Here is a 27,774-nt window from a genome sequence, read left to right as displayed (position 1 = left end):
CCTATCTTTCCATCTCTCCACCAACTCGAAGACAATCTTTCACGCTTTCTCTTGTACTTGCTCCGCAGTGCTTTTTCTCCTCCTGTTACCCTTTTGTTCCACTTCTCTTTCTGTATCTCTCACTGCTCATCATTTCATCTCTCTGAGCTGAGCTGTTAGCTGAGCTGAGCTGCATAGACTGTGACTCTTGCCAGATATGAGCAAAAACTCCCCCTCAGTTGCAGTCATAGACATGAGGAAACTCATCCAACCTAATCCAGGCGCCTGTTGCGTTTTTCTGTGGGTCAGAGGGGAAGGGAAAGGGCCTTCAGTCGGGGTGTGAGGACGCGAGTGAGGGTGCACAATCATTCATGGGATGCACATGCAGTAAATGCCATTAAACACTATTGTCTAATAAAAACTAGCATTAGCTACAGTTTGTATTCATATAAAACGCTGACACGAGCTGTGATCAGAAGAGGCACCGGAGAGTGAAGCATGACAGTAATTTAGCATGCATCTAGTGACCTCATCGCCGGGTTGTCAGGTAGGCATTGGGACACGGCTCACCTGCTTTAGCTCATCACACTGCCTGCTCCTCCTCCGCCACCTTCCCTCATCCCTCCGTCTTGCTTGTCCCTGATAGCTTTTACCGCTCTGCTGATTTCACAAATAGGCCTCATTGATTGAATCTGATTCTTGTGGATAGAGCAGCTTTATTGAGTGGCTTTTTCACTGATGGACAGGAGCGTGAGTGTGTGTGTGTGTGTGTGTCTGTGTGTGTGTGCGTGTTTGTTACACACATTCATGTGTGCATGTAAGAGATGATAAGAGAAAACTTCCTTTCCCCATCCCTCTCATTCTGTAATCCAGGAGCTATTCATCTCCAGGGAATTCCAGCAGCCAGATCATTACAGACACACACAAAGAAGCTCACACACACACTTAGTGCAGCATCAGAGTGAAGATTTTATTATTTATTGTGCATGCCGACTGAGGAGTCTGTTAATTGTGACGACACCTTGAGCAAGACAACATTTAAGTGTTAACTGCTCTCCCAGGTACCGTTCATCATTTATCTAATCTGTGCTTCTGCGGGGGGAAGCAACATGATTTCTGCAGTGCCGTCTTTTGTTTTCTGCCTGTGTAAATGGCTGTGTCTTTAGCCATTTTGAGCCTGTCATTTTTTTAGTTGTTGTTTTGCTCAAACTGTAGCGCTAATACAACCAGCACTTCCCAAACCTATATGCATTACTACAGAGAAAAGTGGTGGAAATGCTGCAAGAGGGATTTTGTGTTTTGATGCAGAAAATGAGCTTGTTTCAGATGTAAAACAGAAATGATCTGTCTTGCGTTTGGAGGATTTAGTGAGCAAACTGTTAGAGGCTGGAGCTATATCGGCAGCCCTCCGCTGAGGATGTACACATTTCACACACAGCAATGCACACCTCATCCTTGCAGCAGCAGCAGCATCTGTGCTTTTCCCCTCTCGCTGCCCTCTATTTTGTCTCTCTCCTCTCAACAGGCAGTGTGCCACCTATGCAGAGTTGGATGGATGGTGGCACCCCTTTCCCCTTGCGCCCATTTAACCCCCACAGCCCTGCAGATCCGTCATTGCTCAACACACACAACACATGTAACACCCACATCCCTGAATGCATATGTCCTGATCTGCAGCTTCCTACTAAGTAACCCCTAATCGTATTGTCATATACTTTAGAGTCTCACCCCTGAAATGTGCTAATTATTATGTCTTTTTCTTTTTTAAGTGTTAGTCTGTTGCAACCAAACTGATGCTGAGTTCTTTGCACTAAGTTTGCTGGGATGCTATGTGCTCATTAAGGGCTAGATCTTAATATAAAAGACGAGCCTGCCAGTTTATTTAAATTATAGTTGGAGGTTTTTCTGCTCGCGTGTAAAATAAAGCTTGAATGCAAGTGTGGTTTTAGCAGAATTGGTATTCTTTATCCAGCTCTCCACGTAGGGTCACGGGCAATATTGTTTGATTTATTGTCGTCAGAATAAACATATTGAGCTTTGAAAGCATTACACATGCAGCCCCTCGTCATGATTTTCCTCTGCTGTAGTTATGTTATTCATTTTGTATTTTCGCTTTACTTTTCATCCCTCAATTTGACTGCCTTGATTATACTCTGTTACGGATACAGACCCGGCAGCCGAGTAGTCATTCTTCTAATATTTTATTTCAAGTCTTCTTGAAGTCCTCCACCCGGGGCGCTTGCGTAGTTGGTGCATTACAATGTAAATTCTCTCCACGGTTACGGAAAACAGGCAGGTATGTAGACATTTCCACGAACCCTCACGCTCTGCATCTGATGATGAAATTTACATCACTTGGACCCGAGCATACTTGTGGATGTGGAAAGCTTACGTTTGCTTAAGCCAGCTCCAGAGAAAGGATTGTGGACTTTTAGGGAGACCCAGACACACACGTGGAGGGAAGCAGGAGAATAAATGGTTGTTTTGACTTATGAGAGTCATTAGCAAATAACGGCAGGCTTGTCCCACTTTCTGGACTGCACAAGGTTGTAGGCACCATGATTATATTGACTTTGTAACGTAAGTAACTAAAGGTGAGCCCAGAAATGGAAGAAACAGAGATCATATTGGATTTAATGTCTATTGGCAGGGTTTGTTCATTCACGTGTTCGGTTGTTTACGTAGAGATTGCAGCATCTAATTAGTAGTGATTTTGGCTCTGTATTGAAGAGGGTTTATTGGTCCATGTTAGCGACTGACCTGGGCCCTGTTCAGTTAGTGTTGAAGCTGCATGTCAAGCGGCCCTTTGTTCACCTCCAAAGCTAATGGCGAGGGAGTAAAATAGTGCTTGGCTGCTATTTTAACACCTTGTCTTGACTTGTCTGTCGTACAGCACTGTTCAAGCCTGTAGCTTGATTTTTTATTTATTTTAACCAATTTCTGAATGTGCTAGTTAGCATAAGTTGTCATTTGATTAGATGTAAAATATTTGATTAAGGGGTAAATATTAGAATGCAATTTTTTAATGAAATGAATGATAATTAGATGTTAATTATTGGTAATGTAAAGTTGTTTGTTTAATCAATCAATTTCTAATTACCTGGAAAATAAAAACATGTCTGTTGAATCACTAGTTATTATTCACCTTTGATCAGCCTTTGCAGCTTGGAATAATTCGGTGTCGTTTTCATGCTTTAAGACCTCCCTATTAAAAGAAAAGAGAGACAGATCACAGTGGAGGTAGCGAAGGAAAAGAAATTTCCTTGCTTCATTAATTGGCAGCTCTGTGGTACACTAAACATGCCGTGTGCACACACACGCATGCAGACACACTGTTGAATGCTGTGACTGCTCTGAAGCCACAGCTTTATATTTAGTCAAGGGAGACCAGCCTCTGTCACTTTTTCTCTTGCTTAACCTCGCTCTTTCTCTTCCTCTCTCGGTGGCTGTGTTGAAGAGGAGTCTCGGGGGAGGGCTTAACTCTGAGCCCTCGTTCTTTTTCCGTTTCTTTCTCTCTCTCCTTCCACGTCTTTTCTTCCCTTATCGTCCTGTGAATGGAGCTGCAGACTGTTGTTGAACTGTGAATTAGTCCAGGAGACACACTCTGCACCTAGACAAAATAGAGAAACGGAGGAGGTTCAGTATCTGCCTTTCTGCTTTCATTCCTGCCACCCTGACAGGCAGGTTTGCCTTACTCTGTGCACACATGAGGCGTTTAAATGCTGGTGCAGAGTGTATGTGCCTACAAGTTGAACTAGTGAGGGAACAAGTGTCACAATTTCACCTTGAACCAGCAAAAGTTATAAAATCAATAACTGACTTGAGGTTAACCTGAGGTCAGCAAGGCTTCACGTGCACCCTCGGTTTTGTGAATAAGCCACATAAGACCGTGCCTGTTTTGTGATGTACAACCTGGAAAATCACAGGGAGGGGTTTGTGTTGTCATGGTTATTGGATGTTCGGTAGCTTCAGGGGAAATTAACTTTGGGTGGGGTGGGGCGAGGTGCTGAAAAGAAACGGGGAGGAATGGATGGGTGAGTGGGAGGAGGAAGGGGGGGGTGCTATCTTAATTGCTTTCCGTGAATAATTTCAGTCCCCTAATTTGGCGATAATGACAGTGGCTGCTGCTTTTGTATTTATTTATCCAAACATTAATTGACAGGACTGACATTAGCCAGGGCGGTTATTGCGCATTTGATTGCGCACAAGGGAGCAAAGAAAATTACAGTAATTATCATTCTGATATGGATTATGAATATGCATTCCCACACTTAATGTCTCTGTCAGCATTTTAGTAACAACAAGGCACTCTGCCATGACAACAGCACTTTAGCTTATCTCATATCTGCTTCCCTAAACCCAGTCCAACCAGTGCTTCTGGAGAGCAGATGACATGTCGTGTCCAAATGATTTACGGCAACACCCAGACATGCGGTTAGGTGAAATTGTTTTCATGTAGATTGTTTTAGTTGTCCGATAGTTGTTGGCTCATGTTAATTAATGTAAGGTGTGTTAATGTGAGTACTGAAATGTTTTGTTTTGTTTTTTAACAGGCGGAGGGAGAGGACAATTTGAAGAAGATGCAGCTGATGGAGCTAGCTATTCTCAATGGGACATACAGAGATAACAACGTCAAAACACGTAAGTGAGCTGCAGTGAAAAGCAACCATATCCACGATTTCCATAATCCATCAGTTTTCTTCCATACATAATAAAAACCTTTAATATTTTAATGATATTTTTCCAATATTTCCCATTAACTCATACTTTTCGTTTTCATTAAATAAATGTGCAGTCAGATCCACTGTGTGCATACATCATATTATCTCTGACTATGAGCAGACCTCTTTTTCAAAACTGTTTTCCAACCATAAGTAGGAATACCTCTGTTCCATTTTTCTCCATATTTCTTGTCCTCTCTACCATCCTTTCATCCGCCCATCCTTTCCCCTGCAATCCACATGCATTCACCCTGTTTTACTCGCTCCTGGCAGACTTTAAATATTAAGCACATTGCTGTATTTCACCTGCTCAGTTCTGCATGTCAGTTGCTGATTCACGTGTGTTTTGTAATCACCAAGTTATGTTTGAAAATGTAAATCATATACAGCCCCAATGTTTGACTTAATGGCAAGTTAATCTGAACTTGTGCATGCGATTATTTTCGTAATAATTAATTAAAATTTAATTAAAAATGTCACTAAAAATTGGTTTTTCTGTACACTTTTTTTTTTAATGAAAGTTTAAGCGATTAATTTCTTTGTTGAATTTTTCTCGTTTAACATCTGCCTAAATGGGAGCCATGATGAAGTAGCCCACCACCCAACTGCAGTTACAAAAGCACTTGATTTAATAGGCTTGCCTTTGGGGAAGCTTGTGTGGCACAGCTTATAGAACATGCTAATGCTTAGCCTCTATAAGAATTATATTTGTATGTCCATTTATCATCCAACACAAACTGAGTGCTGACTTTGCAGAGGATGGGCATTTCTTTAAGTTTAAATGCTCCCACTCTGACCTTCACATCAAGATCAAAAGTCTCCTCATTTTGCTTATTTATTTATTTATGCCATAAAAACTGCTTCCTCCTCTATATGAAGTCAACAGCTCTGTTTCTGTTGGCATGCGTGTCGTTAAACTCACCCATATCATTTCCAGTAGGTGAATGTGTAGCCGCTGTGGTGATCGGTCTGCTTCAGATGCACTGGGATGATGGCGTTATTTCATTATTTTTGTGCTTCTTGTGTTTTGGTGTGTGGGGTTATTTTATTTTTTATTTTGTTTGGCAATGTTGGCAAAAGATTGTCGCTTTTGTGGTTCACCACCATGATCATTGCATGTACTAATTTTCCCTTTTGCTCCTCTCCCCTTTCTCTCTATCTCTCTCTGCCACTTCCTGTTCACCCTTCCTTTCCCCCTTTCGTATTTTCACACTTCACTTTTCATCTGTGATATTGTTCAACCACGCTACACTTTATCTCTTGTCCTCTTTCTTTCTTTCTTTCTTTCTGTTTCTGTCCTTCACTCTCTTGCTTATGGCAGCCACCCTTGCGTTCTCTCTTGCAGCGGCGGCAGCAGCCGCTCAGGGCCCTCGCCTCATAGCGGCCCCCACAGGTCAGGTGTTGCCTCCCCCGGCACTGCGGCCTCCGACGTCAGCCGGGGCCCCATCATGAACCTCATCCGGCCCACTCAGATGGCTGCCATGCTGCCCAATGGCACCCCCACCCTGGTGCCTCCCACACCGGATGGCGGGCTTATCTACACCACCCCCTACGAGTACCCTTATGCCTTGGCACCCACCTCCCTGCTGGAGTACCCCATCGAGCACAGTGGGGTTCTAGGTAAGAGAGCCTGGGGAAGCATGGGTGCAGCAGGTACAGCGACCAACTTTAGCCAGCCTGGACAGGAGGCCAGCTTGTTTTACCCCGGAGCTGGGGTGCTGGACGCGGCTTCCATGAGCCACAGTCAGGACTTGTTGAAAGGTAAATATGTCGTGTCCACCTGAGGATCAAAACAGACAAACTCACAGGGTGGATGTACTGATGAAGCTCTTGGTGATGGGATGACCAGCTATGTCGCTCATGGACACTTTGTTAAATGGCAATGGGGGGCAATAATTACCTTGTGTGAGGGCCAGGCTAATGGGAAGTTCTCTATAGACTAAGGATATTCACTGTTTAGTTACGTTCTTGCCAAACAGTTGTGCTCTCAGGTTTATATTGCCTCTTGTCTGCAAGGTTTATTATAGGTGGACTTGCACTTGCCTCAGCGTGAAACGAGGCACACTGACAGTAACACACTCGCATACACGCAGGTCTGCTCCCTAACCCTTTCATGCACTGGCCTAGAGGTATATTCAGTCTGGCGGCAGATCCCCTCGGATTTCTGCAGCTTTTGAAATTATTTCTCTGCGCTGTTGTCTGCAGGCAGGCCTCGATGCCTGCAGATAGTCCCTCTCTCACTCCCACTGGGGATGTTCATTAAATTCCCCCACTCACTCCCTTTTTTCCTTCTCTCCATTGTCTTAGCTCTACCCCTCTTGAACCGGAGCGCTGTGCTAACACCTGACGCTCCACTTACTTTTTGTGTCAGAAAAAAAGTCCAATATGGAGGAGGGGGGTGTTTGATATATGTTATGTTTATCCCCGACGGTGCTTTAAGCTCAGCTCATCTGCTACCAAAGAAGAAAGAAGTAGGTTTAGGCCTGATACCGTCCCCATATGTTATATTAAGGCTCTAGTTAACACAAAAGAAAAGCCGTTTCCCGCGTTAGGCAGGAGAAACCTTTGTTAGCCGCTTTCCAGATTTAATTTGACACTGCACTTCTCTAATGTTCACAGATTCATTTGGCAGCAGCAGACACAAGTGTGGTTTTAGCTGACCTGTGTATTTGAGGTGCCTCTGGGAGTCATGTGTAGAACAGACAGGGGCAGCTGACTGGCTTTTCTCTCTTTAACTTGCAGGGTTACACCAGCTTAGTGCATTTTATTTACTCACACTATCGATTGGTGCCTTCAGCAACACAGGGCCCTGTGGAACACGCTCCCTCTCATACTCGCGCGCACACACACACACACATACTCACAGACTTGGCTCAGTTTCCTGCGCTACTGTATCTAGCCACCAACGGCTTCTCTGAGAATAAAGAAATGTCAGGCCATCTGCTACTTCAGAGTAGTGTAGTTAGCTGTGTAGTCATGGGCCAAAAAAATCCGCTCTTGATAATGCCAGAAGAAAATCTTTTTTTATAACTTATTTCGCATGTCCTCGCTTCCTCTGGGAAATGTTTTTCTATTTCATTTTTTTGTTGTTGTTTTTTTAAATCCATGCACACATCAGAAATTTGTAATACTTGAACATAGTGTGGCACACAAACAGTTTTTGTGATGCATACGAGGCGGTGTAAACCGCTGCAGTAGAAAGAAATCAGTTGTGACAAATATAGGAGGGAAATGACAGCCTGTGCCGCTAGTGAGCAGATTGACCTGGAGAGAAATGTTGAAAAGGGGAAAGAGAAAATGAAGGAGAGAGGGAGAGGCAGGTGGTGTCTGGCACTATTCAATTACCATCAGAGCTGTATTGGATTTCCCCACCTTTCAAAATGAAGAGACAAATTTCTCTCTGTTCCCCTTTTGGATCCCACAGGAAGAATCACATTATTTTTCTAGACAGCCTTGGAGCCTGTACCCTTTACCTGCCCCCACCCACCCACCCACCCACATATAACTCTGAGCACTGTGGAATTTTAGTACTTAAGTTATGCATTTTTAAATACCAAGTAAATCTCCAAAAAGGTGTATAATTTTTTTTCTACTGCATTTTTTCTACATGTAAAAGGAAAAAAAAGAAGAAGACGTGTTTGTGTGTATATGTACTATAATCTGTATTATGTTATTCTGTGTATTGTTGTGTAATCCGAGCATTATAATGGTTAAAAATGTGAATGTTATCACTGTACAAATGACTGTTTTTGCCCTCCTCAAAGTGAACGGTTTCTAACCCTGTGGACCTGTTACAATCTAGGTGCAATGGCTACTAAAGTGAGACGGCATGACACGCGGGTCCATCCTTACCAAAGGATTGTGACCGCTGACAGAGGTCAGTTTAGTCTCCTAGCTACACTTTGATGTTGACTTATGCATTTCAGTGATTATTATATTATGCCTCGATGCCTTAGTTGGGAATTTCTACATTGTCTGTATTGCATTTTGTTTTGTTTTCCTGTCCCCCTGCCACCTTTCCTACCCCGTATCGCCACACGCCAGCTAAATGGTTGATTGTGGTATGCACATTTTGTTTACATTTAGTACTTAACATATGCAGTATGTGCAGACTGTGTATATGTCAAAGCTCAGGCAAAAGTGATGTTGAAAGGTTTGGGATTTTGCAGCTGTGAAGCCAGGACAGGTAGTACTTTGCAGGCAGTGTTGAAAGTGTATAATGACATTCCTCTGATGTGAGATTAGAGCCTAAAATGGGGCAGGCTTGTTCCCATACATGATTTATCTCATCGGCTCATAAGGAGCAGAGAAAAAGGAGACTCATCTCTATACTGTATCGTAAAGACATAGCAGGCATAAGGCAAGTGGCCGTGCTGCTACCAGGCCCCATTTCACCTTGAAATTTACATTTATTTTTGATTTTTTGATTTTTCTATGGAAGATAGGCACGCACAGACATAAGCTGAGGTAGCTTGCATTCTCTCCAGTGTATTGCAAATATATTGAAATAAAGCTAAAGTACATTTTTAATATTTCAGTTGTACATGAGGTACTGTCATTTTATATTTGAGCATTTTATATCAAATGTATTTATGGTTTTGTGTATATTTATACTCTATAAAAATATACTGCTAAATAAAGAGAACGAATCGGAAAACAGCGATTCATCTATTCATTGCACATATAACACTAGTCTCAGTTATGCTTCACATAACTCTAGTTATTAAGTCTCCTTAACACTAATCACACTGTTTGGAGCTTGCATTCCAACTCGAACGACACTAAAACACTAGATTTTTGTTACTTTGTTTGTCTGTTCGACCTCTCTTTGCTTCTGTTTTTGGTTTTGGGGGCAATGTGCGCTTTATTTAAACCACCAAGCTACCTGATTCAGGGTGGGGCTTAGTAGTTTGGATCATGCCGCTGTGGCGCCATGATCGCAGTGAGATTAGCTGGGTTCACCTCATATTGGCAGGGGACTAAGAGCAGGGGGCGACATAAGAGATTGCATTCATTTTATTGTTAAAATGATGTCATTCCAGTCTCTTCTTGCTGACACTAATATCCTTTCTATCTTTTTTTTTCTGTTTGTTTTGTTTTTGTTTCTAACCACCTAGCCGCCACCGGCAACTAACACATGACCTTCTGACCTCTGAACTCTTCACCCAATGACGAGCCGCCCCAAGCCTGCCTGCTGATCAGTTAACTGGTAATTGCCTTTTGCTAGCCTCTCGGACGCAAGTGAGAGAGAGAGAGAGAGAGAGAGAGAGGCGCCTGCCCGTACAGTTACCCTAACACATTCTGACAGTAAAACAAAAAAAGAGAAAAAAAGTAGAAACCAACGCAGAATCTTCACAGAAACACAACGAAAACCCAACAAAGTTGTGTGATATTCATAAATATTTTTTTCCCTTTGTTCATTGAGTTCGATTCCCATTCTTTCTCTTTCTTTTTCTTCATGAATCACACAGTGGGTGGACGTGTTTGTGGTATGACTCATAAATCTGCACTGAATTACATAGCAATAAAGACCCCCACCCCCCTCCTCTAATTACTCTGACGTGGTGACCTCACTTGTATGAATCAAATTTGAGTATTTATTTGACGCAAACCATTTGGTTTCAGAGTAATGGCCCTCAGATTGACACCCCCTCCTCCCCTCCCTCAAAATATAGATATAAGAGCGTCTACCTGCTCCCATCCTGTTCCAACACCCACCCACGGGGAGAGAAAAAGAAACAGAAGGAAAGAGAACATACACTCACATTAACTTGTTTAATTTCTGTCATTTTCACGTGTAGTTCAGTTGTTGAGCTCTAAGATGTAATTTTGAGCTGACACATTCTGGGTGTGCCCCTCTAAACAGCTTTCTGTCTTTGTTTTTATTTAATTTTTTAAAATGCATGGCTGAAATGATTGCTAAAGGAGCTTTTTATGATTTATGTGTTTTGTTTTGTTTTTCTCCTGTCTGTTTTTAATGCTTTTTTTTTTTTAGTAATTTTCTCCACTTGATTTTGTCCTTTTTTTCCCCTGTTGTTCATATTTGACTAATTAGCTTTTGCTTAAACCTGACCAGCCAAAACCAAGGCGAGGTGATTAGCTCTAAAACAGTACGCAAACTGATGTTCAAAGCAGGCAGCAGAAGCTTAAGAAATGATGAAGGGCAAGATGGGAAGGTCACTACTTGGGCTGATGGTTCTTTGTGTGTTTTGTGTGTGTGTTTTTAATTAATACTACAATGAAAGTAGGGTGTGTTGAGGCTTCGGGGGGAGGGAGGGGGAAATTGCCCCCCCATCCACACTACATCCACTATACAGTGCCTGATGTATTTTGACAAAAAAAAAAAATCTCAATGAGTTAGCTGAGCTGTGATCACAAAGACAAAAAAAAGTATTAAGTGTGCATATTTAGCCAAAGGGTTTGCCAGTGAATTATATATCTGCAGTTATGCATCTGTCTCACAGAGGGCTCTCTTTGTGATTTTTAAGAGTTTAAAAGGGTGTGAATTTTTAGTGCCTGCCTTCAGCTGTAACAGCCAGCCAGCCAGCCAGTCAGTTTAGATGATTTCTCACCCATTACTGCTCTGTTTTATTCTAAGGTGAAGAGATGCTAATCAACACTAAATCAACATGTTACACAGTGACAGCAAAGGGGGAAGGGGGGGCACTTTGAAGTTCTGTACATAAATGCTTTTGCCATGTTACCTGGATTCTATATTAAGTTGTTTCATCAGCCACGTTGCCAAACAGATGTTTTATTTTGCCATTTTTTTCCCATCTCCACGTTTGACTAATTCTTTTTAAATGTATTTTAAGTTTTAACCCAGTTTGAAGACTTCACATGAATTGAATCGTGCAGTTGGCATAATCTGAGCCTACTTGCATTTTTGTTTTTTGTTTTTTTAATGATGAAATTTCTTTTGTCTTTTTCTTTTTTTTTTTTAACTCGAGGTAAACGATCCAAAAGCGCATCCACAATGTGTCACACCTCCCCGTGATCATAGTCTAGCTTCTGAGCCCACAATCTTTTGTTTAACTCTCTCAAGAAAAAAATAGGATGTGAAAGCCATGCCTGCCTGTTCAAATTGCTTTATACATACGTCTTATATATATAAATATATATATAAATATATAAAAATGTAGATATGTCATTGCATATACAAATACAGAAGAGAACAAAAAAAAGATAATTTTACAGGGTGCTGGAGATGAGAAAAAATAAGATCTATTTTTGGCAATTTTAGCTTTTGATACTTTACTTGCAGTTACAAAATCAGAAAAAAATAAAGAAAAAAAAGTTTAAAACAGTATAGGGGAAAATGGGGGGGGGAACCAAGTGGGGGAGGGGAGGGGGAGAAGTGCTGTTGACCTTGAATATGATTGGAAAAGGAAGACCAAAACAGTCACGACCCTTTGGAAAGTTAGCGAGCATCAGAGTGAGACGGACGCCTAGAGAGCTTAAAAAGATCAAATCAAAGTGCCTTATCGACAGCGGTTTCTGTTTTCTAGTATTCCAGTTGTGTTCAATAATATCCAGCACCCACCAAGATGGCGCAGAGAGGAATGGCTGGTGTTACACGCTCTGAAAGGACGAGCAGGGTAGCCGCCACCGTACCGTGGCGTTACCGAAGTTATTCTATGCAAAAAGAATAGCAGTCGTTTTGACCAGCTACAAACATGTGCCATGGTTTTGTCTTCCTGAAATGATTTTTTTCTCTTTTCCTTTTACCTGAGGGCCCTTTACTCTGCTGTATGAGCAGATTTTGTTCTCTGTTTTTTTTAATTAGTATTATTATTATTGTTATTTCGATTTTAACGATCAAACGAGATATTGTCTTGATTTTTGGTGACTGTGACTAACTTCCTAGAACAAATTGAACTGCCAGTCGTGACCCAGTAGTCTGCCGGAACATGTTTTTTTTTGTTTTGTTTTTTTTATTATGAGCTAAGAAAAATACATGACGTTCAAGGGAGCGGATGGAAGAGCGAACAGCGGGCGGGGAGGGTCGTCCCCATCGCGTCTGTTTGGTTTTTTTGTTTCAACAGCTGCAAACTGAAAGCATCCAGTCCACGTCTCTCAGCGTCAGCTTGACAACAAACTATCAATACAATCATGAGGTTTAAATTAGACAGCTGAAATGTTGGGATAATGAAACAAGCGAGCCCCGCTTCACCGCCAAACAGTTCTCAGCTGTTGAAACAACTGACAGTTTATTGCTGGAAGGTGAAATAATATTAAAATCGAGGAATTCTTAAATCCAATATAACACTTGGCGGGTTTGTTTTTTTTGTTGGTTTTTTTCCTTCCCTCTATTCATAGCTCTTTCATCATGCTGTTACAGTGAAAGGTCAATGAAATATTCTTTTTCAGTGTTATTATTTTTATTAAATTGAAATGCAATATTAAAGCGGAGCAAGAGATGGTTATTCGGCATTTGACAGTATTAAGAAAATTCCCTCTGCAATGTTACAACTTGCTGTGTCATTGTGAAAGGCTGGATAAGACCATCAGGGGAAAGGTTGACTCTTATACCTACCGTATTCTCTCTGGCCTGCCTACTACATGTATGATAATGTAATTAACAGCCATTGTTACAGGTTTATAATGTATTTTTCTAATCTCATTTTATATGTATATTAATCATGTTTCTGAGTGCTTTTTTTCTTTCTTTTTTTTTAAATGAAACCCACTGCAACCCCCCTCCCCCTCCCCCTAAACGACCCTCTCTCCTCCTCCCCCGCCCCCTCCCCTCATCTCTTTTACATCTCGAAAACTGTCTCTTGTGGGGAGTGTTGCCTTTTTCCCTGTTACATTTTGTTTTGTTTTCTTGCTGATTCCCAGCTTGTTTAACTCATTAGCTACTTTATTAGTTTATTTTTTTTCCTTGTCACGAGTATTTTTACATGCTTGCATTTAGTTTTCATGGTGTATGCTGTTATTTTTTTCTTATTAACCTCTTGGCATTTATTTTAATAAAACATTCTTAGTAAGAATTTTACTAACTTGCTGATATTTTGTCTTGTGTTTTTAACCAGTTTCATGAATGTATTACCTCTGGTCTGGTTCACGGACTAACACGATTAAAACCAGTTGTCCTGCCACCACTTCCACTGACTGACAACGCACATTACATGAACGCGTGCGCTCTACATAAAACCACACTACACACACGCACAGATCTAACTGGAAACTGCACGAGTTGATAAGTGTCCCTCACTGCCGCTCACACGCTCTCACCTCTGTGCTAAAAACAAAAAAAGAAACCAGCAAAAAAAGTCTGCTGACACTCTTCGTACTTGCCCCCAACACTGCTGCCGTGTCTTGTCTCTCTCCGAAGCAACTTTTTGTTAGTTGTCCTGTCCGCCTGTGTCACTGACCCTCCGCCGCCCCCTCCGTGAGACGGCAGGAAGTGTCGCCCCGTCTGAAACAACAAGCCCCACGTTGCTCGAGGTCACGGGTTAACCTCTGGGTCGGCTGTTCTCTCTCGAATGAGGCGCGCACTGATTAAAAAAACAAATACATCTCCACACGCAAAGTCAAAACGCCCTAATCCCCAGAAGATAAAACTCCCATTTCCTCCCTACACACACACAGACACACACACTATCTCTAACCATTAGTTAGTGCAGGACTAATCGCAAGCTGTGCAAAAATACTCATATTAGTCATCTCAAAGGGATTAATTTTACTGTGAATGTGAAGAGCAGAACATCTCATCACTGCACATTATAGATGTAGTGAGTTATTTACAACAGACACTCGGGCAGGGGGGCAAATTTATAGATGGCAGTCGTGTGAACGTCTAAAGCTCTATTTTATTTAATTTTTTCCCCACTTTCCCTCTATTGCATCCCTGGCTTGTTATGCCTGGACTGGAGCATTACTGTTATCACCAGCTGTTGCCTGTTTGGTGAACACTTCTCCCCATTCAGCTTATTGATATAACGGCTAATACTAGGCCATTTGGGAGCATCTATAACGCTTAGACACACACCAGTACACCACGCCAATATGAAGTGCTCTGGGATCAAAACAACCTTACTATTTCTTCCAATGTAAGAATGCTGATATGGCTTTCAGCTTGCTAGTATTTATCACCTTTTTTTTTTTTTTTTTTTTTTTTTCCTGTCCAGGGTGGATTTTCCTCGTCTGAAACACTGCCAGTGTGTGTGTGTGCTTTCTTTTTTGTTTCGTGTTTTTTCATCCTCCTGCTGACACTCGTCCTGGGGTTCATTGAGCTTTCTTCTTCTTTTTCTTTATTCAGCTCTTTCTTCTTCCTCCACTCTTTACTCGAGGTATTGACACTGACACACAAGCAAAAGATTAACTTCATTAATCCTGATTATTACTTTAACCCGGTGAGTTGTTGCCTCCAGATCATTATTTTGGGCTTTTTTCCTCCTTTTTAATATTTGCAGCAACCAAAACAACTTGGCCTTAACTTGTTGCAATTCTCTTTGTGTCTCAGCAAGCGGAGAGCAAGAACTAAAGTGTCTAACGTCAAAACTAACATTTCTCGACTTGGAAAATTAACATTAACATGTTTTTATTTTATTTGAACCTTTAACACCTGCTTATACACCAGCAAATAAAGGCAGAGATTACGCTACAGGCAAGCCAAAAAATTTCATTTTTTTCCGCTGTGCGTTTTTTATTGTTAGACATAAGCTCTTTATTTATTAATCTAGGATTGGCCTTTAATGTGTTTTTTCTGTTTTTGATTGGCTCGTCTGCGTCGTAATGAGCAGTTTGAGCTAAAAATCCGTCCACTAGCTGTCACAAGCCTTGCCTTTTTATATGTCGGAGAGGTTTTCAGTGACTCCCGTCAACAAACGAGCTGATGAAAAAGACAGTGAGCCGGTGGGAGTTCTTTTCTGAAGCACAATAAACTACAAACGCTGCCTAAACTCACGCGGCTGTGTTTAAAAAGTGCCTTTTCTTTCTCAGATTGGAAAATTATATATTTTTGTACTTTATCATTCAAGTGCCAATTTTCTGCCTCCCTTTATCTCACCAAAAGCTGTTGTTTTTATTTTTTCTTTGTTGAGCACACAAAACTAAATACCCAAGCACATTTTTTTTTTTCTTTTTTGTTCTTTAAACTGGGAAATTTGACCCCCCCCAAACAAGAGGGGGAATTTGGTCACAGATGTTTCCCACCATTAAACTTTGGCTTAATGGGTCCTGTTTTCAATTTGATCCACTGAGAACTTTCTAATCGGACCACGGTATGCAGTGAACTGCTGCTGGTTGCATACTGCTGCCATCTCTGGCAGAGTTCTCAGTGTATTTTCCAAATCTGTCACAGGGCATTCAGTGTATTTATCTACTAACTACCTTCTCACCTGTCAATCTCTTTTTCTTCTTCACCTCTGTTTAACAGACATTCCTCCAATGAGTTAAACGGCAGGCTTAACCAATCAGTACTGGTCTCAGCGATGTAGCACTCAGGTGGTTGAAAGAAAAATGCTACCAAAATACAGAAATAAATTTGCCCCACTGGATTTTTCTTCCCTTTTTTTAAAGAAAATAATGATATATATGCATTTAAAACATTTTTTTCCTAAAAAAATATATACTAGTATGATATATTGTAAGTTTCTCATCCATTTAGTGATGCACTAATATCTGTGAGATTTCCTTTTTTTGTGGAGTTGTAAGTTTTTATGTGAAGTAGTCTTTATTTTGTTTTGTGTTATCTTGTTTTTTATTATTATACAGGGTTAGACTGAGAATTTTTCAATAGGGTGTAAAACATGTAATGCCAGTTTTTGTTGCTCACACCAAAAAAAGAGAGAAAAAAGAATAAAAATGAGGAGAACAAATGTCATGTGTGCAATAAAGAACGATATTTACAAGCTTCCCTCTGACTGCTCTACCTGGACTCGTCCTTTTCGCACTTTTTATCGGTGACATCATTTCTTTGGATTTGCTGTGACTTTGGGGAGTTGAAAAGGTAGGTAGGTGTGCTATACTTACAGGAAGTTTTTAAAAAAAAAGTGCGAGTTAAGATCCTGGAAAAATAACTCACCTAAGCCTTTAAAGTGAGATCAAGCCCTCTGCTGGATTTGAGTGTGATGTTGGTAAAATGTAAAATGCTGACCTTCAGAGAGGGTCACACAGTTAAAGCTTTCTCTCTGGAGACGGCATCCACACTGACTTTTAAAATCTGTGCTGACTACTGCTGCACCAAATCCTCGCACTTCATTCCTGTCTGGTCCAGTCAATCGTTCTCGACCGCTAGTAATCACGCGTGACAGGTGACACCAAGTATATTGGCGTCAGGTTAAAAAGTTGACACTTCTACAGCAAACTGAGCAGTGATACTATTTAGAGGCGGATCTGTTTTAATAAAGGCTGACGATGCGGAGTGATGTGTCATCTTGTCATTGCTGCACACGGTGAACTCATCACGAGGTCGACCGCTCGCTAAAAGCTGCGTGTGGCACTGAATGAGCAGCATGCAGTGTTTACATACTCGCTTCCTATAAATAGCTGTGTTTCACTCATTAAATGTCACGCATGCGTCTGCCAATGAATTCAAGACTGCAAAGGGTGAGATTCTCTTACCGGTGTGTTTAAAATTTAATACGTCACGCCTCTGCTGCCATACATGAATTGATCTTTGAGTTTCATGTTTTCCATTTTAAACGTAATGTTTTATTTGGAGTCCTGGAGGCCACGTAATCTGCTTAACAGCTATAAAAGGAAAGGGGGAGGTTTTAATCAGTAGGGTATTTTCTGACCTGTTATTTCTGGAGTTTTTACTGTTTTAATTGTGAAACACGGTTTAATGCAAGACGTTTATCTGGTGTTAACGGAACTTATTACAAGGCAGCATCCCTCTCATCCTGAATTTCACTCAGTAGCACTTTAATCAGAGGAAGATGGTTAATATTTCTGTCTGCAGTCATTTATATTTGATGGGATGGCTCTGTGGTGGGGAGAGCAGCAACAAGGACCCCCTGCACAAAAAGCACCAGGCGTCAACACTGACAGCAGGTATCTCATTAAATCAGATACAGCATGAGGAGTTGCCACATGTACTGCAGGCACTGAAATGCCACATGCTATATGAGATTTAGCTAATCTGCAGCTGAGCCCGACTCTGTGAACAATATGTCTGTTTTAGTGCTCATGCACAGGCCACTTTACTAGGTACACCTAACCAGCCAATCACATGGGAGCAACTGCATTTAGACCCATTTTGTCAACACAACTGCTAAAGGTCAAATCAAGTGTCCACATGATGAAGAACGGTGATTTAAGTGAGTTTGCATGGCAGTTGGTGCCTGACACACACAACAATTTCTAGGGTTTACAGAGAAAAATAAAATGTGAGCCGCAAACATATCTTGAACATCTCTAAACGCGCAACACAGTAAGCTTTCAAGCAAATGGGCTTCCGCACAGAAGGTCACACCGGGTGCCACCTATCAGGTAAGAACAGGAAAGTGAGGCTACGATTTGGTCATGCTCAACAAACTTTGATAATCAAAGACTGGAAAAATGTTGTCTGGACTCGATTTCTGCGACAACTTTCACATCATAGGGTCTGAATTTGTGGATCCATCCTGCCTCATATCAATGGTTCAGGCTGCTAATGGTGTGGGGGATATTTTCTTAGCACACTTTAGGCCTCTTTGTACCCACTGAGCATCATTTAAACACGACAGCACACCTCAATATGGTTGTTGACCCTTTACCACAGTGTACCCACCTTCTAATGGCTGCTTCCAGCAGGGTAACACAACATGTCACAAACTGGTTCACTGTACTTAAATGTCCTCCACAGTCAGCAGATCTCAATCCAATAGAGCACATTCGGGATGATGTGGAACTGGAGATTCACATCAAACATGCAGCTGGAAAATCTGCAAGAACTGAGTGATGCCCTCATGTCAACATGAACAAAATCTCTGAGGAGTGTTTCCAGCAGTTTGTTGAATTCAGGCAACATATTGTAAAACGTCTCATTTGGAGTCATTAAAATGCCTGATGGTAATTTCTCTGTTTTGTCACATTTATGTATTGTGCAAGTTCAGTTTGTGGCAAAGAAAATAAGATATCACTTACATCTTTTCTTTGTTTGACTTTAAAAAGAAAAAGGAAAAAATTCCTAATTTTTTTAAATATATGGTTATTTTCAGCATACCACAAGTTAGGTCCGTGGTCCTTAAACAACGAGCGAGTAAAATCATCAAAACCCCTCATTTACATCCATAATGATATCAAAGCTCCAGGAGTTATTATCTAAATAGTACCCTGTCAGGTGCAGATGACGGCCTTCAAAATTAAGGTAAGAGCTGAAAATCTCGGCTCTTCCTGGAGTTGCATAAATAAAAATCGTTGGCAGGCCTGGAGGCTGAAAAGAGAAGCATAATCCCGTCAACAGAATGACTAAAGGTATGTATGCTTACACATTAATCTGCATTTTCATTCTGTACACACGCCAACTGGATGTGAAGTGGTGTTTCTGTACACAATCAGCTCACGGCAAGCCCAGGTGGAAAATTAAATTCATCAAAACAAACAAAGAGTCCCTCTCCTTTTCCTATTTCATGGAGCCAATATAAGATGTTTGCTGTTGGCTACTGGGCATTCTCCCAGGCATTTACCCTGATTATCAAACATATCATGTCTACTGTAGGTTACTGAGGAAGGCCCATCTGCTAAAACCAGAGAAATTTTACAACCTGCAATGAAAATGACCCATCTTCGCTGGGTAATTGGACCAATCTACAACTTCTGGGAGCTTCCCGATGACTTATTGTCATCCGCTATTTCATACAGTAATAAAAACAAATGGGTTTGAAGTGGGCGTCTCATTCTAGCTCAAACTGGCATCTCTGCAGGAAAAATCTAGATCACAAGGCATCTTTTCGTTTTCTCTGTCTTCTTCTCTCGTCCTCGCGCTGGAGGACGGAGCTGCTGCAGAATGGGACGCCGAGTTCACGACTTTTAATGTCATGCAGGAAGCTGCTGGTGGGGAGACAGAAAGAGAGCAGAGAAGTGGAAGGGAGGAGAAGGAGGAGGAGAATGCCGATGGTGGCTTTGGCCCCCGGGAAGACGCATCAAAGGAGCATTTGTCGCAGAGACCAGCTGGGAGTATAATCAGAGAAAGAGAACTGGAGTTCAGTATATGTGTGTGTGTGTTTTTGAATGAGGAGAGTGGAAGGGCTGCATCAGTGGTGACATATGAACCGGCTTCCTGTGGAATGAATGTAGGGCATTCATCAGGGTGCAGCTGTTTCTCCCTCTCTCGCTGTGCATGTGTGTGTAGTGAGTTGTTTTAGTGGGTGCGGTTGTTGTAGGTTTCAAGCTCAGACTGATGAATGAAACTCTATAGTTCTTTGGGCACCTGTGCAGAGTGACACAGTCCAGCAGCTGGATTGTGGTCATCCTAAGACAGCGAGATAGGGGGGCGCACAAGATCGGAAAGGAATTACTTACCTTGTGACAGACGTGGGTATTTCTCCCTGTTTCTGAAATCAGTTGCTTGGTTTCGTTGCACAGGTGACAAAAAACACAGTAGGTGGCACACATGTCAGCGGATCCCCTGCTTTGAACGTCTTCATAATAACTTATTTTGAATTATGCATTCAAATGACTAAAGGCCCGCTGACATTTTCCTCGTCAGCCACATACGCACCAATGCAAAGATGTCGCTACGAGACATCAAATTGCCGAACCATCTGTCACGGCGCTCTAGTCTGGGCGAAATGATGAATCTTCCTCGCCAATCCAACAGGCCTTCCCACTGCTTTTTGTGCTGTTTCTGTGTTGAGCGATGTAGACAGGTGTGAATACTGCAGGCCTGCTGTGTCACCTAATGCTGACAGAGGATGTCTAACTGGTGTGCGTGTATGTGCGATTTCTTCTGTCAGATCTGTCGCTTCTCTCTCCCCGCTGACTACATGTCCCCCACCTCAAAACAGTTTAAGAATGGGGGGGAAAATATAGTGACACGGGGCATTGCTGCATTCACGTCAAGTTGAGTTTACTGTAAATATAAGTTGTGGCGGCGGAGCACAAAATAACAGGGTATGTCAGCCAGACTGCGATAAAGAGATGTGCAGGACTTTTGGGAGGGGGATGGAAACTTTTCTCCTATTGAGGAAATGTGTCAACACAGCGAATCAGAAGACAACGGCAGCCTGAGTGGATAATAATGTGAGTCATTCCAAGTGTCAGCAGGTGAGACATCTTTTAGAAAAATCCTCTCCCCTTTTATCAAGCTGAACTTGGCCCCTCTGGAGCCTCTAAATTATTTTCTTAATGCCTGTATCATCAAGTTACAGACCCCTGGGCACAAGTTTTGGTGAGGCCTAGCCAACATGCCAACATGATTTGATTACTTCAGTAATCAGACATGCTACTGAAGATAATAAAGTAGTAATAGATTATACTGTAATGTGAGATAAAGAGCAAGTGTAAAAATACAAAACAAAAACATCACAATACAAGTTCTAAAGTACTTTTATTAAATTGATTTTGAAACAGCCAAAGTTCTTTTTAAAATGCTTTTTACAATCATAATACTATTGTAAACATACCACGGCAGACCCGATGACGTGCACATGAACATGCTTTTCAACACTTACCTGTTGTCTTCTTCCTGTATCATTTTCTCTGTCTGGTTTCCTGGTGATCTTGTCCTCCTTTTTCTCCTTTCAGCACCTCTTGCAAACACTATATTCTCGCTCTTGGATGGGTGTTGAAACAATAATGAAGAACTTTTGAGATGTGTTCACTTAGGAAAATGATATTTATATATGTATATGTACATATAAAAAAAAAAAACACCCAGCACGCCCCTGCGGGCGGTTTATCCTTCAAGCTCGGGTCCTCTACCAGAGGCCTGGGAGCTTGAGGGTCCTGCGCAGTATCTTAGCTGTTCCCAGGACTGCGCTCTTCTGGACAGAGATCTCCGATGTTGTTCCCGGGATCTGCTGGAGCCACTCGCCTAGCTTGGGAGTCACCGCACCTAGTGCTCCGATTACCACGGGGACCACCGTCACCTTCACCCTCCACATCTTCTCGAGCTCTTCTCTGAGCCCTTGGTATTTCTCCAGCTTGTCGTGTTCCTTCTTCCTGATATTGCTGATATATATATATATATATATATATATTAATGCAGATGAGACAGAAATATTCCCTGGATACTCACTTCTGTTGTTGTGAGGTGCAGCAGGCCCTGCAATAAGGCTTATTATATTTAAATGCCCTGTTCACCTCACCATAATAATTCCTCAACATAAACACAAAGGTTCTGCATTATGGGGAAGATTGATTTAATTCTAATTCAAGCCTGAGGCCATAGTGGGTGATATCTGAATTCTGAAAGTACAACAGATGCTGGATTCTGTTTACCTCTGAAGTCAGACATCACACCAGAATTGACCACTTTGTTTTGCCATCGCTCTAAAAACCCTTTGCTCTAAGTGGGTATTTTATTGTCATTCCATGAAAAGAGGAGTGGTGGAGCTCCCTTTTCCAATTTTCTCAGTCCTGCAGCAGAGAAAACGACCTACACAACTATGTAATGCCAACTTTGCCATCATCTGGATGCCAGTCGCCTTTCTCCAAACCTAAATCCGTTCATCCTTACTTGCTAGCGCGCTCTTTGTGTTGAGCTTTATTAACAGCAGTGCTGTAATGCTTACACTGGAAGCAGGCAACAGGAAGTACTCGGTCACGTATCTCTTGTGCACCTATGTGTACCTGGAGTACAACACAATGTTTCTTTTTCTTTGCACTTAAAATCCCTCCTGCAGTACATGCACAGACGATGTCTGGTTGGTGTTCTGCCTATGGCGAGTCACAAATAGACAAGAGAGGTAGTACAGATTACAAGGTTTGATAGCTGGTGCCATTAGCCAGCTAAATGCAGTCTTGAGATCCCTTTAAATGCGCTTCACATAACAGGATAGGGGAAGGTCTCACAGGGGTTTCACCTTTAACCCCCAGGGGGATGGTTATGACCCACACCTTTTTTCACACCTTGGTTCATGTGATGACACACATGATCAGTGGTAGGTCAACGACCACCTCCAAAGAGGACAACCCCCACTAGGGATCAAATGCCTAGGACTCTCCACTTTTCGTTTTTATAACTGAAGAAGCCTGTTGAATAAAAGAAGGGAAGTTGCTCTCTTTTTTCCAACCTCTTAAGATTAGAATGACTTGGACGACTGAGAACCTTCACAGACATACAAGTTTACAAATTGCACAGTGCAATCTTGGAGTGCAACATTAGTGTTGATGTGGCTGCTCCGACTTTCAGAGTGGAAAGTCTGACTTGAGTTGGTGAGCTGTTTTTTTTATTCCTGCTATTGATTTAAAATCCATCTCCTCACAAACAAGGTTTTAAATAATCAGGTAGGAGGATCTCTAAAGTGAGATAGTACCATATTGTTCCAATAGAGCACTTTACACTCAGACTGCTGGCTTAATTGTAGTTGGTTCAAAAAGCAGAATGGGAGGCAGAGACAGACATCCTTTCTACTTTTCTGTACTGTACTACTGTAAATACAGGCTTCAATTACCCAGTTTATCATGCTACGCAGACCAAACCTTGTTTTCACGAAACACCTATTACTCTTCACATCTGGTGTGCGTGACGGGCCGTCACTGACAGTTGTGACTGGACACAAGCAGTCTGATGCAACTGCAGTCAAATCAGCTTTCACACCTTGGCTCATGTGATTAGGTAGAGGATCATCAGGGGGTCCTTTGTCCCCCTTTTGGTTTAAATCCCACTAGGTTTAAATCTGGGACTCTCCACCACTGATCCTTAGAACTGAAGAAGCTTCTCGGATGAGAGGTGAAACGTCTTCAAGCAACTCAAGAAGTCCAGACGCTTTTCTTTCCAAGCTCCTTAATCTATAGGCATAGGCTGCTGTGGGCTTCCCATGATGCACTGAGTGTTTCTTCTTCACTCTCTCTGTGTTTATAATCCACTCTGCATTGAATTATTAGTTTTGATTAATCTTTGAATCTCTTTCATAGTGTGTCTTTTGTCCTGTCTTCCTCCCCTCACCCCCACCTAGCTGCCCCTCACTGAGCCTGGTTATGCTGGAGGTTTCTTCCTGTTAAAAGGGAGTTTTTCTTCGTTTTTTGCAGCAAGTTTTTGCAAATTGGGGATTGCTTAATTCTTACACATGGCAGGAGTCTGGATGCTGGTGGTGGTGGTGGAGATGAGGCAGGTGTAGACTTGCATAAGGTTCTCTGTCTGCCGAGAATGAGGTGGATATGGGAAGTCTGAAAGGCAGAGTGACAGAAGAGCCCTGAGATTTAAAGCACATGCACTGTAAAATATAACTTGTTGTTTCAACTTAAAAATATGAGGTAAAGGGCTGCCTTAAAATTTTAAGTTAAGTCAAGAAATAGAGTTTGTTCTTATAACACAACCAATTGTTATCTTAATGAAAAATCACATGTTGTCTAAACTTTCGTCTTAGTTTAGTTGACTGAGATTTGTTAGTCAGTTCAACTCCTTTAATTGTCATCTTTACTTGGGAAAACCCTTTCAGCTAAATTAAAATAATCTGTTGTTTAAACTCTTGTCCTAGTTCAGTTGACTTGGGTTTTTTAGTTAATTCAAATACTTTAGTAGTTCTTTTAACTTAGGAATCTATTTTAGCTTAACTAACATAATCTGTTAGCTAAGTTGATTTAAGTTTATTAATTAACTGAGCTCCTTAAGGTAGCTGAGTGAACTTGTAAATCAGTTTCATTTTAATTATCAGAGTTGATTGACTGGATGTAAAGAAAAATGTGTATTAAACATCTTAAGTTTTGTTTTGGGTTTTTTTGGCTTTCTAACATCCATTTCAGCAAAACTACCTGTTAGGTGTATCTTAGATCTCAGGTTTAAATATCTACATTCCTTTAAATTAATTTTCTGTTGTTTACAGAAAAAAAATAAAACCCCACAGATTCCATTAAAGTCTATCTGATCATTTCATACAGAAAGTTTGTTTTAAGAACATGACAAGACAATTACTCATGAGCACCCAACATTCACCATTTATTGTGCCATCTTAGTCATCTGAGAAACAGAAAAATCAGTGACGTAGCTCATCAGGCTCACAATCCATCAAAACTCAAAGGCTGCTCCCTGTGAAACAATAAATTTGAACTTGGTCTTGAGCCCAGTTTGGGTGAAGATGAAATTCTGACCAATACTCTAGGAGCAGTAGTGATTCTTGTGAAGTAACAACATAAAGTCAGCATTAATGTAATGTATCAACGGGACACTTGCTATTTTAGAAAAGTTATTCTTTACATTTACAAAATTTTTAAACTTCATTGTGCTCAGTCACACCTGTTAGCATAAAACTTGAAATATTAAAATAGTACAAAACCTTTGATAAGTGACAGTAAAGATCAGTTTATAACAACTAAGACATCAAACTCTTGTATTTGTCTTCGTTTACAATTGCAACAAATTCCACAGAACCAATATCTCTGAAAATGACTGCATGCTTCTGAAACATTTGATAAGATGGATATTTCAGAAACATTAGTTTGAGTCTGCTCAATTGCAAAACAAAGGAAAAACTACTGACTTGCATGAGATAAGCATCTGCAAAGTCCAGCATATTGTTGTTCACATAAGTTTCTTAAACCATGAACAAATGAGTAATTGTCTAATCTGGAATGTAAAGTGTAGTCATTTAGTGACATACAAAAGTGAGAATGAGAACTTGCAAGAATAAAAAAACAAACAGTAAAATAAAAACTGTCCTTAACACTAAGGAGCATACAATTACAGTTCTGCATGGCTTTCTGCAAGAGTCTGTTTCTTAGACCATGCACTAGTGAGATGCACTGCCTTCCACCAATGTTCATTAGGATGTTCTGAATGACTTCAAAGATGTCCTTAAGTTCCTTTGGATAGTCTATGTTGAGGGCAAAAAGAAGGCCCATCAGCATGGAAATGGCACTTGAGACATCCCTCAGATTAGACAGGATTACTGCCGCCTCAAGGACAACCAACACATCGATGTCTTCTTCTTTCACCATCGCAATGCCAACTTTCATCCTCTTAGAAAACGTGTCTTCAATACCTGTCGGCTATAAAAGGGTTCAAAGACAAAAAAAAAAAAAAATTACACAATTACAATTACACAATATCCCTTGTGCTTAAGAATTCATGTCTTTCCAAAGAAGAGCCATACTGATGCTTTGGATGATGGTGATTGGCTTTGGGTAACACTTATTAGTTGTTAAAGTTTTTTCAGAATGAGATATGCACCCCCATGTTACAAATCCATTTCTTGCTTTAAACAAAGACCATGTTCATAAATAACTGAGCATGTCTTCAATTGCAGAATTCAAACAAAATTTTCAATTTAAATGGTAAATGGCCTGTATTTGTATAGCGCTTTACACATTCAGTCATTCACACACATGGGTGGATGACTGAATCGTGACTCAAGAGTTGACAGTTCGTCTTATAATTGGAAGGTTGCCGGTTCGAGCCCTGGCTCCGACAGTTTCAGTCGTTGTGTCCTTGGGCAAGACACTTCACCTGTTGCCTACTGGTGGTGGTCAGAGGGCCCGGTGGTGCCAGTGTCCGGCAGCCTCGCCTCTGTCAGTGCGCCCCAGGGTGGCTGTGGCTACAATGTAGCTTGCCATCACCAGTGTGTGAATTTAAATCTACTTATGCTAAATATTGGCTGTGCTCTAAACCAAATCTGGCTGAGAATACATGAAATGTGCAAACTGCAGCTACACTACAGGATCAGATTATGGCTCCATAGACAATGCTTCTTTAATCAGTTTATTGATTAAAGTTTATTTTTTCCCCCTATATTAACAGCATGAAAAAAGAGCATATAGACATGGCTGAACAGGTTGCATAATTGGCACTGAATATCAACATCCACCTTTACCCAGCTGCCCAATGACTCTCGGCCAGTAACCTTTAATTGCTTACCCAGTCTACACAGTCTCTTTTCCAGGGTCCAGGACATTTCACCAAAGTATTGCCCCCCACAGCTGTAGCAGCCACTGCAGCCCCTTAAATATCCTAATATCTCTGCCATTACAATATACAATGTGAGAAATCAAACGTAAAGCTGAAGTGAACAGTACAGCAGCGAAATGTCAAAGACCCTGGTGAAGACATGAATAAACACAAGACACTAATAATATCAATGCTAGCTTGCCAGTTAGTTTCTCTGAAACCCAGACCAAATCCAGTGTCAAAGATCTTGTAATAATACATTTGGTGAGGAAAAAGTACACATGTACTTTTTAATTTAAAATCCACTGTGGTGCTGTCATTATTAAATTTACTAAAAGAAACAATGCTAACCTTCACAGTCTTGAAAGTGTGTGAGGGCTCTTCCTTTAGAAAATGAGGTCCTCTGTCCTCTTCCTTTGTGTAGGGCTCTGGTCAAAGAAGTCAAAAAGAAAACAAAAACACTTTTTAAACAGTGTTTATGAAGCATGTAGACAGCTCCAAATTCACAGCTTTTTGATGCATAATTCCATCAATATATGATTATCATTGGAGATTTTGAATCAGGCTTATCAGGACATTCAAGTAGAATATGATATCCAACCTACCATCAATATACACAGATTCTGTAAAAGTTACCACACTAAATGTCCAGTTGTGAAATATGATGACAGACTTTACTTATCAGCTTTCTTTCAATGAGTTCATCAGTTGAACTGGATAACCTAAAACTTAAACAAAGGATTAGATTTCGCAGTTGAACACTTACATCATCTCCGAAGCATCTTATGAGCCTAGTTAGCCTTTCTATGCCGCTCTTGATTTTGTACAGCTCCACGAACCTCTCCATAATGGTCAAGCACAGCAAAAAGGAACCCTTTCAGGTCAACAGATGTAAGACGGGCAAATTCTGCTTCAACCTGAGCAATAGAAGAAGAGGGGTGGAGAGTACAGGCAGAATTAAAAAAAGATTCTTTGAGACCCAAATTTAAGCAAACAGTCATCTGAGGCCCATTAGAGAAAACACAAACACACAAAAGCAAACAAACAAAAAGATGCACTTTACCTGCCGTTCAGCAAACAAGGAAGTTCAGAGAACAA

General features: G+C 41.2%; 1 protein-coding gene across 1 annotated transcript in view; it reads left to right on the top strand.

Annotated features, from left to right (window-relative positions):
- The window catches only part of qkia (QKI, KH domain containing, RNA binding a), an 80,035-nt gene extending 63,472 nt beyond the window's left edge, over positions 1–16,563 (top strand). The window contains 5 exon segments of the mRNA XM_005463967.4: positions 4,533–4,620; positions 6,022–6,138; positions 6,141–6,461; positions 8,503–8,577; positions 9,818–16,563. Of these exon segments, the coding sequence (XP_005464024.3) occupies positions 4,533–4,620; positions 6,022–6,138; positions 6,141–6,461; positions 8,503–8,577; positions 9,818–9,834 (618 nt within the window). The 3' untranslated portion in view covers positions 9,835–16,563.
- The last annotated feature ends 11,211 nt before the right edge of the window (positions 16,564–27,774 follow it).

This window comes from Oreochromis niloticus, linkage group LG19 (assembly GCF_001858045.2).
Source record: "Oreochromis niloticus isolate F11D_XX linkage group LG19, O_niloticus_UMD_NMBU, whole genome shotgun sequence".
Taxonomy (NCBI): Eukaryota; Metazoa; Chordata; class Actinopteri; order Cichliformes; family Cichlidae; genus Oreochromis; species Oreochromis niloticus.
This window is presented reverse-complemented; position numbering and strand designations above follow the sequence as displayed.